General features: G+C 42.9%; 1 protein-coding gene across 1 annotated transcript in view; it reads left to right on the plus strand.

The window, feature by feature from the left end:
- The first annotated feature begins 9,189 nt into the window (after positions 1-9,189).
- Positions 9,190-13,264, plus strand: part of LOC101167523 (GDNF family receptor alpha-4) — a 49,820-nt gene continuing 45,745 nt past the window's right edge. Inside the window, exon 1 of the mRNA XM_023959549.1 lies at positions 9,190-9,686. Coding sequence (XP_023815317.1) covers positions 9,647-9,686 — 40 coding nt within the window. The 5' untranslated portion in view covers positions 9,190-9,646. The remainder of the gene's footprint in view (positions 9,687-13,264) is intronic.

Consider the following 13,264-nt stretch of genomic DNA (forward strand, 5'->3'; position numbering starts at 1 on the left):
TCCTTTGAACTGAGGTTAAAGACACTTTGTGTCACTTTGTTCTGGAACAAGACCCTTACAAGATCTAAATTTGTGATAAATCTTTGTGAGGATAATCTATTCGTTTGCCAGATAAAGATAAAGGGAATGCAACATTTTTCCTGTTTGCAAAAAAGTAACAATCAAAAGAAAAAAACACAAGAGGTCTGATGTTAATATAAAACTTCAACAGAAAACAAGTAATCTCGTATACTGAGACACATGTATTTTTCTGGGTTAAACCCAGAGTGTAGTTTGCAGTGCTTTCATTTAAAAGTAAACTGTGATTGAAACTGATTTATCATAGTTCATGACACTGTGATATGAAAAAGTGACGACTGAAAGCTAAATGAGTACAGATTGGTTTAACCTGTTGTCAAGTAATCAGCAACTGTCGAGGTAAAATTCTGAAAAATGAAAGTAAAAGTTGTTTGGAGTCTACAAGAAAGCACTCAGACAAATTGATATGTGGCCTAGATCTCCTTGACAAGAGATAATCACTAACCCATGAAGGGGCCTCATAAAAAGCTGGATCAACCATCACAGCCTTGGAAGACCCAGACTCCTTCATCAAAATGGAAATACTTAAAGAACCAGACTGATGAAAAATGTGTTTTTAACATGTTCTTGTGGCATTTTTCTGATGATGGAGGACATGTATAAAGCAAATTGAGCTCAAAATTGCATTTCTGAGTATTTCTTTATTCAAGTTGTAAATCAGGAGCAGATGAAAAAGCTGGAAAAATCTTGTAGGTGTGGCGCATAAACTACAGTTAGCGGGCCGGAAGGTGCCTGCTGTGCTCCATTCTGATGCATCCACTTGTAGGAAAATAGATCTTTGTTTTCCTCATCCGAGCTGGAATCTGGATCTAAACTGTACAGCTGGATAACTCTGATATTGCTCGTGATTTTTGTTCCCCCGCTAATGTTAGGTTAGGGTTTTGAAGGACTTTAAACTAGCACGGAAGCATGGAACCCATAGGCATCCAAATCCAGGCTTTGAGGGCCTGCTTCCTGCTGGTTTTCCAGAAAACCTACCTTATCTGCTGTTGATTACCTGGATCAGGTGTGTTTAGCCAATTAGGAGCTTCAATGGCAGGATGTTTTTTTTTAAATTTTGCTAAAAAATAACAATCAAAATTAAATGACCACTGGGAATGCTTTAACCCTTGTGCCATCCCATGGGGTCCAGATGACCCGATCCTTACATTGACGTGTTCTCCCTACCATGTCAAAGGTGGATAAAGGTGGAGAGGATTTCATGTAATCCATGGACACCAGTGAAGATCACAAATAATTGAAGAAAAAGGGTTCAGAGCACTGTCTAGTGGGTCTAGATGACCCAACTCCCAAAGTTAAAGTGCCTAGGATAGCACAAGGGTTAAAACAACTCATAAGCTGATCGGAGTGGGACTTTAATCTCCTTTAATAGTTTTTACTTCAAGTATCCGATCACCTTTCAATAAACTGGGAAAAAGAGAAACTAAACATTACCAGAGTTCACAGCTACTACTTGACATGGTTGCTTTTGTTTGTTTGATTTGAATTAACCCTTGTGCTATCCTAGGCCCGTTAACATTGGGAGTTGGGTCATCTAGACCCACTAAACAGTGCTCTGAACCTTGTTTCTTCAATGATTTGTGATCTTCACTGGTGTCCATGGATTACATGAAATCTTTCCACCTTTATCCACCTTTGTCATGGTAGGGAGAACACATCAATGTAAGGGGGGGGGGGGTCATCTAAGATAGCACAAAAGTTAAGTTTGTCCCAATAGTATGGTTATTCCCATGAAGAAGGTTATTATTTCTGTGCTGAACTGTTCAGTTAGTGGTGACTTGGGACTCCTCTCACTGTGTTTTATATGTTGGGCCAAATCCAAATTCATCTGTCTCCTCCGTATTGCCCCAATTGTAAGGCCATTTGGAGCTGTAGTGATGAACTTGTTTTTTAAGGGGGAGCCGTAGTGACTTAAGGCTAGTTATCCGTCCATCCAGATTTGAAGACACTATTTTTCCATAACTCACCAGTTGAAAGAAAGAATTTATCTTAATATGTCTTGCCTTGATATATTCAGGTTAAAAATAAATAAATAAATAAGGACTGAATAAAGGCAATAGATAACCTTTGCTGGAATTTCACATATGTCAGATCTTTATGCATGGTTTTTGTTAAACCAGGCGAACTGACTTCATATTTTCTTTTGAGTTACACAACTGAGTCTTTCCCAGCTGATTCTCGTCACTCATGAGGCCCGGTCATGCTTTGATGTCCCAATCAGCATCATTAAATGACATTCTCTCCAAAAGCAATCAAGGATTCACTAGAAATAAGCGACACATCCGGGATTGAGCCTGGCGAGTCTCCCCCTCCTAACTCGCTCCAATTTACTGTCTTATCTGCTAAAAAGTGGATTAGTTCGGTTGCAGTTTTCCATTCAGCGCAGAATTTCACGCCTCTGGTTTGTAATTATTCTGCAACCTGTGAAGAAAGCAGTGTGAGTATCAGCCATCACGGCCCGTTCAGCCAGGCTGTCCCACGTTTAACATGTGTGCTCATGTGAAACGCCTAATAAAGGCCTAATAGAGCCTGATGGAGGCAGCTGATGGTGCGTCAGTCCTGACAGAGGAAGTCACACGCCTCCACCTGCAGCAGCTTCACTCAGACATAAAAATTTGCAGCTGAAACAACATTTTTCTCCAGCGTCTGAAATATTGTTGCCGTGAATGTTAAGGGAAAAAGAATTCCTGGAAAATGTCTTTTAGAACAGTGCAGACTTTTTGCCCTCAGACCCATTCAGATAAAAACTGTGTTTTTGTTGTTTTTAAGATGCTCTTGTGGCTTTTTTCTGATGATGGAGGACATTTTTAGAAATATTAAGCTCAAAATTGCATTTTTAAGTTTATTCAAATAGTTCTGAATCAAGAGCCAACAAAAAACATGCCTTTTGAAAATGATTGTATTATAACATAGAAAATCAGACAGTCTATTTTGGCTCCATAGTTTAGTGCATCTTTAAGAAAACTTGTTTTTTATGAATCATTTTACTTCCATTGGCACAGACAACCTGAAAGCCTGAACTGTCCAGCGATGGGAATGAATGTTTTTTTCCTGATGAAGTCGCAATACAAATATTTCAGGGCAAGACTAGAAAACGAAAAATTAAATAAAAGGGAAGTTTGTAATATATAGCAGGATGTCATTGTTGTGTAAATCATATTATGAGAAGATTCTAATGCACACAGCCAGACTTCTCACTTCTTGACAGGTTTGGTCCTGGTCTGATCCAGAGCTGGTGAGAGCTCACTGGATCTCTACGGTAGATCAACAATCGAACCGGTCCTCTTGAGAACAAGGCTTACTGTTTGTTTGCAGATGAACTCTGGTGTGGTTCACTTCGGTGTAATTGCACAAGCATGAGTGGGACTAGCTACTTTTCTTATGTCCTGCTTTTTTCCCATCCTTGGCAGTTTGTTTTGGACAAAAGCATCCCCAAATAAGCAGCTGTTAAAACTGTGTGATTTTTCTAGGTTGTTTGGTCCACTTCAGTCTCTGGTTTTCTGACAGTGAAAGTAAACCAAACTAACTGGGGTGGGGCAAATGTATCAGCGTTCTTGCTCATTCCAGATGAGAGTAGAGTACTGGCTCAGAGAAAAAGAGTCCTGGGTTAGAATTTGTGGTGCTGCAGGTCTACCAATAAAGAGCTTTACAGTCACAGTCCCATTCACACACCCATGGAGGTAGAGTAGTCATGAATGGCGGTAACAACGCCACTAGCAGCAATGTAGAATGTCTTTCTCAAAGCCTTTTCAACACATTTGGGTGGGTAGAACAGGAACTGAATGACTCAGAGGTCAGCCGCTACAGCTCTGTGTCAGTCACCCCACTCAAACGCAACACTTGAGTAATTAAAGTCTTGCAAACACAGATTCAAGAACTTATGCAGCTCTTTCTGGTTCCCCTCAGGTCAACAGAACGTTGCTGAGCTCCAATGTTAATGTAATCCTCCTCTCAGATGGAACTTTTTCCACATTTTTTAGGGGTTTCCAAATCCAGGTCCATCACCCTGCTGGTTTTTTCATCAGAAACCCTGCCTTATCTGCTGCTGATTACCAGGATTAGGTGTGTTTTGCCAATAGGATGCTGTAAAGGCGGGTTAGTTGGAAAACATGTTGGGCACCGGCCCTCGAGGCCTGCAGTTTGACACCTATTACCTGAGCAACATTGTTATGAGAGCGGCTGCACTTCATTTGATCATGAGTGCAGCTAGACGAATGAAGGAAGGAGTGCATGACAAAAGAGCCAATCAGAACATGAACTAAAGATCATCATGAAGAACTGCAGAAGAGGGACTTTTCTGAGGCTGAGTGGTAAACAGTGGTGAGCGTGCCTCACCCTTTCCAATGTCAATACAGCAACAAGAATACATGAAGGTCTGCCTCAAGGCGCCCTCCGGTGGATACACACTGCATCCAACTGCTTTGGCAGCATCAAAACAAAGCATAGACAAAAATGAAGAACTGAACATATTAAGAAATGAATACAGACATGTAGCCACCAGAGAGCAGAAAAGGTTAGGTTTGCATCTCAGATCTCTGGATAAAGTTTGTACAAAGAAAAAGACACGGCAGAGGCGAGTAAAGCGCTTCTAAGAGAAGAAGGACCTGCCAGGAAGACATTTTAAAGTTGCACTGCAGGCGCTCTCATTAACACAGGAGCTTTCATACTGCAGGCGCAGATCCCTTTATGCCTCTGTTGTTGTGTTTTGTGCAAATGAAATGAAAGTGACGCTACAGTGGTTTAACAGGTGGAGCCCCTGCAGCCCTCCAAATAACCCCACTTTATAATCCACTTCAGAGACACAATAAAGGAAGAGTGCATGTGGCAGCCATTATTGTAATATTGCATAATCCCCTCAAATTTGCTTCTTTTATGGTTTCCGGCTCATTCCTGTCAAACAGCGAAATTTAAAGAACTGCAGAGTTCATCACATCCCCGTGAGGCTTTTCTTTGTGCCGGCCCCCAACAGCAGATGGGAGGAGCCTATCCAGTTTACACGATTTAGAGCAATAAAACTGAGTAAACTTTGGAGACTTAATGAAATGGGGGGGACTTTGTGCTTTTATTATATTAGGGTATTTTATGTTTTTGCTCAACAGGTTTTCCTGATATTACTAGATCTAAAATTACTAATTACTTCTCCTGCAAGTTATCACAGTTTTAGCATTTTAACAGAAGCCACCTTGGAAAAAAAGAAATAGTTGTTTTTCGGCCACCTTCAACCCTTCACTCCAACTGAAGCTATGGACACAACGGACACACGTTCAAAAACGTGCTATGTGCAGGTTTAGTTCAAGGTCTTCACATTGGAGAAGCAGAGAGGGGCTTCTTCTTCTACTGCTTTTTCTACTGTTTACTAGAGAATTTCCCCCACCAGTTAGAAGAGGCTTAGTGCAAAATGTTGAAGCAGTACAAGTCTTGAGAATCTTTGTTCCAGGCTTTTCTTTTCACAGCTCTTTTCCGATATATGAAAAACGTGGTGACATAGAATTCCAGCCAGGCACAAACCACAGTTATTAATTTCTCCTTTATGATCAATTATCGAAGGTTTGGTACTTCCATGAATTAAAAGATACACTTCCCATACCTCACTACCAAATCCAAGTCGCTGATTGGTCAAACTTTGACCTGGAATAATTTGCAACTTCAGTGGACGCGTGTTTTGTATGTAGATCCCAAAAATGGTTGTAGAAACTTGCATAGCTATGCGTGAACATCATTACGTGGGTCTTTACATGACTTTTCATTGAAAGAAGTCAGTTGAATCCACGTTGCCAGCTCAGTGTGAACATAACTTAAGTTTTACGCGAGTGTTGCGCTTTCCGATGTGATCTGCTGATGACAGAAACATTACAGACCGGGAGGATGGGCTGTCGGTTGTCTAAATTCCCACCCGCCTCTGATTGGCCACTTGTGAAATGAAATTCTTCCTTAGCAAATCAGCATCTGCCACGCCTTTGAATCTTAACCATTCAGCTAAATTGTAGTCCAATTTCTGGTTTATTTTGTTGTCACCAAAGTCCAAATAGCTGCAGTAATCAGATTACATTTGTTAGTAAAGCTATCTTCAGTAATAGCTGCCATTTGCTTCATTTCCTTCATGGGCGGGGTTTCTGTGTTGTGCCTGTGTGTTTTGGCCTCATGTAACTGATAGAAGACTTCAGGATAGTTTATCAAATGCCAGTGTGTGGATACAAAAAAATTCAAGTCAAAGTTCTGACCTTCATATGCTTTTTTTTTTTTTTTTGGGGGGGGGGGGGGGGGGGGGGGGGGCACTTCAGATTCAAAACCTCAGGATGCAAATTTCTCTCTGCCTCCTTCAAACTCTGACACTTAAATTGCTCATGTGTGTCATCTCATTTCCCCTCAGCGCTTGAACAAATTGTGGGATTGCTCCCAGCCGCCGGTGTCGATGGCGTCTGTGTTTTGGTGCAGAGCAGGTGGCTGCACGCTTCCTCATCCTCGCCGCGTCAGTGCGGGCAGTTAGAGGCAGAGAACGGCCGGAAGGGACGCTTTTACGGCAGGACAACTGCAAACAGCAGTTCCGAACAACACACACATCCTCGCGCAAACACACCCTCACACAGCTCGGCAATCATGAAATCTTCTCAATGCGTTTCCTATTATTATTGTTGAGAGTTTCAGTGACAGCATCAGCAGAAATCAGAGAGAATGACACGGACCATTCTGAGTAACAAACGCACCACAACAAAAACACAAAGAGAACACAACAGGACTGGAACACAACGGAAACACAAAAGAAACCAAACACAAACACTGCAGGAATACAACGAAAACCTGTAGGAATAACAGGAATTCAACACAACAGGAACACAAGAAAGAGCAACAGCAACACATCATATACACAATTGAAACAACAGAACTGGAAAAAAAATATCCTTAATAAAACAATAATGCATCAGAACAGTACCACAATATGAACACAACACAATAACAGCACAACACAACAGGAACGTAACACAAAAGAAACACAAACAAGGGACCACAAAAACACCTCACAAACACAAGCAAAATTTAAAACTCAACAACAACACAGCTCAAAAGGAACCCATCAAAACAACAAAAACTCACAAGAACATCACTCAAACAAAAGGCAGACCCACTTAAAGACATGCTTAAAGTTTTGTAACTTTGGAGACATCTTTACATTTAACAGATATCTAAATGCAGCTGACCATGGGAATGTTACGGAAGGAGGGTTGAGGGACGTACCCAGGCGCAGAGAGGAGAGGAGGCAGGAGTTCCAGGAACATAGGAGTTTAATACCAAAAAACTAGAACCCAAAAACACTGCTTAAGCAGGCGAAGATAACCTCAAGAAACACTTATTACACTCAAAACTGGGGAAGAACAGAATATGGACAGGAGGAAGGGAAAGACAAGACTTAAATACATACAAGGCAACAAGACACAGGTGGAAACACTCAGGACTGATGGGGAAAGGTAAAACTCGAAATAACAACAAAACAGGAAATACTACAAAATAAAACAGGAAGTAGCTCAAACCTAAACAGAAAAACAAGGAATCAAACACAAAAGGCAAAGAAACTGAAAACCATTACATAATCCCCCCCCCCCCCCCCCCCCTCAAGGAACCGCAGAGGTTCCACATAGAACAAAGGAGGGGGGAGCCCGAAAGAGTAATAGAATAAAGTAATAGAATAAAGTTATAGGTGTGCCAGATAATAATAGTGAAATGTTCTGATCTATTGTATCAAATGCAGAACTGAGGTCTAAAAAAACCAAGAACAACCATGAGGAGATCGTTGATATTTTTGTGGGCTCTATCCAGACTGAAACTCCTTAAAGATCCTTTCTGGTAAAAATCTCAGAGTTGATCTAAAATATTTTTTTCAAGAACTTTAGAAATAAAAGTGACATTATAAATAGAAGCCTTTACTCAGCTAAAACATGTGGATAGAGGGCAGACTTGTTAAATAAAGATTTAATTACTGCACAACAGCTTTATTACTTAGGAAATTTAGATTCTTCTTCTAATAAGCTAATGGCTCCACCACCAGCACCCAGGAACCAACAGAGACCTGTGCAACATCCCCACCCCCATAAAGACACATGCCCACTTAGATCTGACAGCCTCACACCATCATTAAAATGACCTGCATGCAGCTCCCCGTTCAGCCAGAGGTCATTCATGCTGTGTTGGGCTACAAGCTGTCTAGATCACTGTTCAGTATGGAGGAAGACCTGTGACATCACAGCACAAAACAACCACAGCCTAACAATGCGTCATAAATCTTCTGCAACATGCCTGACTCCGCTACGGGGGTCCTCCGCCCACCCTGAAGCAACATTCAGACTGTCAGGATTAGCAGTCATGTCTGTGGGTTCCTCATATGAAGGTTCAGCCATGGTAGAGGCTGGATTTTGACAGCAGCACACGATCCGCTGTTCCTCCTTTAGATAATCAGTTATAATGGCGGGACACATTTGGAGCTATCTTTACTAAACAATATTTAAAAGTTCATACAGAAACTTTAAGGATCAAGGAGCTCCAATATCTTGGATTTTACAGACTTCAGTCCAATTAAACCTGTCCCTGTGGTTCAGATCATGGACGCAATAGGAAGCTCCACCCTTCCAGCTCTTACAGGAGTACACCGAGGTGTTCCCAGGCCAAAGATATGATCTCTCTAGAATGTTCTAGCTCTTCTGCAGAGCCTCCTTTCGAATGGACAGGAGGGGGAATTCCACCTTTTTCTGGCAGAGAACCATGACATGTCGATGTTCTCATCCCATCCTGAAGACAAATGTTCTAATGAAACCTCTGAATAAATTCTGTCATAAACATTTTAGATTTGTGTGAAGCTGATTTCGTTGTTCTGTGAGTGAGCATCACGGAAAAAACACACTGACGCCCACTTCTACCCCGAAAGGCTTTTATGGAAGTTAGACCTCAGATATTGAGCAGACTTCTGCTTCGGGATCAGCTTAGTTTTTCTACAGGTTCCCTTCCAAGCTTTGGGTTAACATCTGTGTGCTTTGGAGCTGTCCCAGCTGACCCCTCTCCCTAGACTGCCTGCTGCTGCCTCCCCCAGAAACGCGCCTTCTCCTGGCTGACCCCCTTCCTGATGGCGTGCAGGGTCTTTACCTCATCGGCTCAGTTTTGGGAGATGATGATGTGAGGGAGAGGGCTGTCACCGCTTGATAACTCCAGCCCCCCACCTCACTCCCCGCGCGTCATGATCGGACACACAGCGGGACCTGCTCATGAGCGCAGCCCTTCAGCTCCTCTCCTCCTCAGCCTGGCGCAAGCGGCGCGCGCGTGATCGCTGAGGTCTGGCACTAACGAACACGCACGCACACACGTGCGCGCGCAGAGGCTGCCCCTGTTCTTCGTTGCACTCCTCTCTCAGGCGCATTCCTCCAAGGCTTCTCCTTCCTGCGGACCGGAATAAGCGTCAACCGCGCGGACAGAGTTGGTCGGTTCGGTGAATGTGTCGACCTCCCGCGCGCCTCCCTGCAGCGCGCACAGCGGAGCTGCTGGACCAGGAGCTGTTCCGCTTCTGTCCGTTTTAACACACAGCAGGATGGCTCTCCTCGGGATGGTTCTCCTCCTTCTCCTGGCAGGTAGGACCTCCTCTCCTCCGGTCGTGGGAGCAGCAGTTGCTCCCTGACTCTGACAGTCCTTTATCCTTCGCGTCGGCCGCTGACCGGCTCTTCCGCCGCCGTTCCACCGCGCGCCGGTCTGTGCACGGACTGCGTCCTCAAAACTTTTCAAAAAGAAAAAGCGCGAGAACGGACCGAACCGCAACCAAACTTTATCAGCTGAGCCAGAACCGTCCGAACTGCGCGTTCTACTGCGCCACGGGACGACTGATCTGTTTTAGGGGCTAAACCATGACGCCCACCACCCTAGATCTTTCATTATTATTATTGTTATTATTATTATTATTATTATTATTATTATTATTATTATTATATTATTATTGTTGTTGTTGTTGTTGTTGTTGTTGTTGTTGTTGTTGTTATTCCAGGAATCGCTTTAAATGACTTAAATAATTGAAATCTGAAAAGTAGAAGAGCATCTGCAAAAATAGATCCAAGTAAACGAAAAGAGAAAAACTGATTGAATCAAACCAAAGCAAATTAAACAAAGATGAGTGAATCTTTGCTGGGGGGGTTCAAGCATTGTCATTAAGTTTTTAGATTATGGATCCGATAATTAAACATTTTATTTTCCGCTGCAGGTTCTGGTCAGAGCTGTTCTTATACCGTTCTTCCCATCTCTCTTGAGCATCACCTGCTCTGAGGAGGAGAGCTGCTGTAAACTCTAAAGCAGGGTTCACCAACCTTTTTGAGACCGAGGGCTATTTCATGGGCACCAAGTGGTATGAAGGGCGCCACTAACAACCTCCTAGCCCCCCCCCCCCCCCCCCCCCCAAAAAAAAAAAAAACAACAAAAAAACAACACAATTTGAGGACTTCCTTTTGTGTGCCCTATTTTTATTTGCTCATTTTACACACAAAAACATGCATGAATTTTCTAGACTCGTATTACAGGGGGGGGTCAAACTCAGTTGCAGAGGGAGCCTAATTTCAAAACAGACTTTAGGTTGCAGCCGAACAAGATAAATATTTATTGAACACATTAAAGCTAAACTTTTAAACCTTTGTAACTTTAACTTAATTTTAACTTTTTAAACATAAATGTAAATAAAAACAGACAGGAATATTAATCCTCACATTAATGGATTACTCAACCACCTCAACCTATTCTCAAAATCTTTACATTACATGAATCATAAGAATGTCCAGAAATTGTGTAATTTATTTGATCTATTTAAACTTTTGTAATAGACCCTTACTTTCAGTGATTATTTTTTAAGTTATATTTGTTTACATATTTGGGTTTTCTTTGTCTACCTTTATCTCAGAATTGATATTGTTGTCATTGACAGACATGCCGTGGTTGTTTGTTGAATATTTGCTTCAATAAAAAAAAAAAAAAGATTTTTTTTGGGTGCATTCCCTGCGGGCGCCACAAGGGGTGCTCGCGGGCGCACTGGCGCCCGCGGGCACAGGGTTGGTGACCCCTGCTCTAAAGGGTGCGGCTGCGCGCCCCCGTCCCCGTCAGACTCTACACCCTCCACCTCACATCATGTAGTCATTCTGATCCGGGGGGTTAGGAGGCCCATACTTGCTGGTGTCAGGAGGGACAGGCCCTCCCACCTAAGATTTAAATGAAGGGGGGGCATTCTCATCTGTAGAAAGGGGTCAGAGGTCAGTGGTGACCAGCTGTGCTGCACCAGGTGACGGTCATGGGTTGACACTAAAATCTGCAAGGTGTGAAGTTCCCACCCCCACCCTGATGCAGAAGGGCAGGTTCACAGTAACAACAGTGATCTGAGCTGATGAGGGCCCTGATTCCCCTGTGGGCAGGCCCCCCCTGAACCACTGTATGACAGCCTGTGGATCTCCCTATATGCCCCCCCCATCCTCCAGGTGCCTGGCTTTTTTTCAGTCTCAATCTAAATTCCCCCCGGATTTGGCTGCGCGTCGGAATAAATTGTTCAAGTCGTTCAATGAGGAAGTGCAGTGAAGCGGCGCCGCTGTGCACACATTTAGAGCTGTGGGGGGGTGGGGGGGCGCATCTTATCGGTGCGCAGGCAGGTGTTTGTGTGTGTTCGGGGAGGGGAGGGGATGTGCGGCTGACACTTGTGGCTTTTCAGCACCGACACCATCAGGATGAATACACCGCTCACCTTCATCCTCACAGCGCTGTCAGCCAATCAAAATCCTCATTGCAACTGTATAACAGAGACTGACTCTACCCCCCCCCCCCCCCCCCCAACACTCTCCGCCTTCAGAGAAACAAATGGATCAGAAGAAAAAATATATCAGATGTGCCCAAAAAAAATCAGCAAAAAAAAATAAACACCCATATCTACTCAGGCTAATTGAGTATTTGACACCAAAGTATCAAATACTCAAGGCGATTATTGCTAAAAGGTGAAGAACCCAGATAATGAATTTATTAGTTAGGAGGTTACTTGAAAAATGTTTTTTAAGTAATTTCATATTATTTAAACAAATACTTTCCTTAACTAATTAACCAGAAATTGGTTCAAACGTGTATTTAATGATAATAACTTACAGCTAATTTAGTTTTTTCACACAAACACACACAGACACAAACGTATACTAGGCCTGTCACTAACAATTATTTCAGTAGTCAATTAGTCAACGATTATTGTTTATGTAAAGTGATCGGCATTTTCTTTTTACCAAAGGTGATGGTGTGCTGATATTCTGTCTGTGGAGGTTCGCCTCACAGAAATTGAAATTTTACATGGTTCTATTTCACCTTATAAAAGAGAAAACGTTTAAGGTCCCAGATAAGCTAAATGCTAGCACAAAAACCCCCACAACATAATTGGCTCAAAAGCCATATGGTTCCTGATATTTGTATGATATTTTTATGAACATGGGTTTTACTTTATTGTAATTGGTGAACAGTACAATATTCTACAAACATTTTTTCCTCCATTAGTCTGCAAAAGTGACTTAGGTGGTAGCCAGCGTGCAGCGCTCCCATTTAAATCCATCCTCTTCAACCATTGACAGAGGTCACATTGCTTTGTGGAAGTGTTGCAGCCATCTCTGGAATTCACTGGCTCCTACACAGTTTTTAGCCATTGGCGCAGACCAGAATTTCCGGGCTTCCGCTTCTGTAACGCCCGTGATTGTGTGTCGCTATATTTTTAAGTCCAGTCGCTACGTACAAATGGGGCGTCCATTGATTGCGTTCTTACAGTTCAACGGTTGAACACGGTTGTTCACGCTGAAGTGCTGCAACGCAACACTGGGACCAATTGGGGACTCGGATTTAGTAGTGACGTGTGGGTGGCGTCCACTTCCGAACACGGAAGTAGCAATCGTTGTAAACATGATCACGAAGGAGACATGAATAATTAAGGTTTGTCGGAATAATATGACTCCATAGTAACAGAGCTGTGAAAAAAAGGTGTGGTGCAAGATTTGCGGCATTTGCAAATGCCGCAAATCTTGCACCACAGAGCCTCTTCCTATTTTAGTTGGCAGACGACCGCTAATAACCAGTAAATACACAAAAGGAAAATCTTCTCCCTGCCGCTACCTGGGTGTCTGGTGCTGCCTTGCCCAAGGACAATTTGACACATGGGCGG

Source organism: Oryzias latipes, chromosome 10, assembly GCF_002234675.1.
Source record: "Oryzias latipes chromosome 10, ASM223467v1".
NCBI lineage: Eukaryota > Metazoa > Chordata > Actinopteri > Beloniformes > Adrianichthyidae > Oryzias > Oryzias latipes.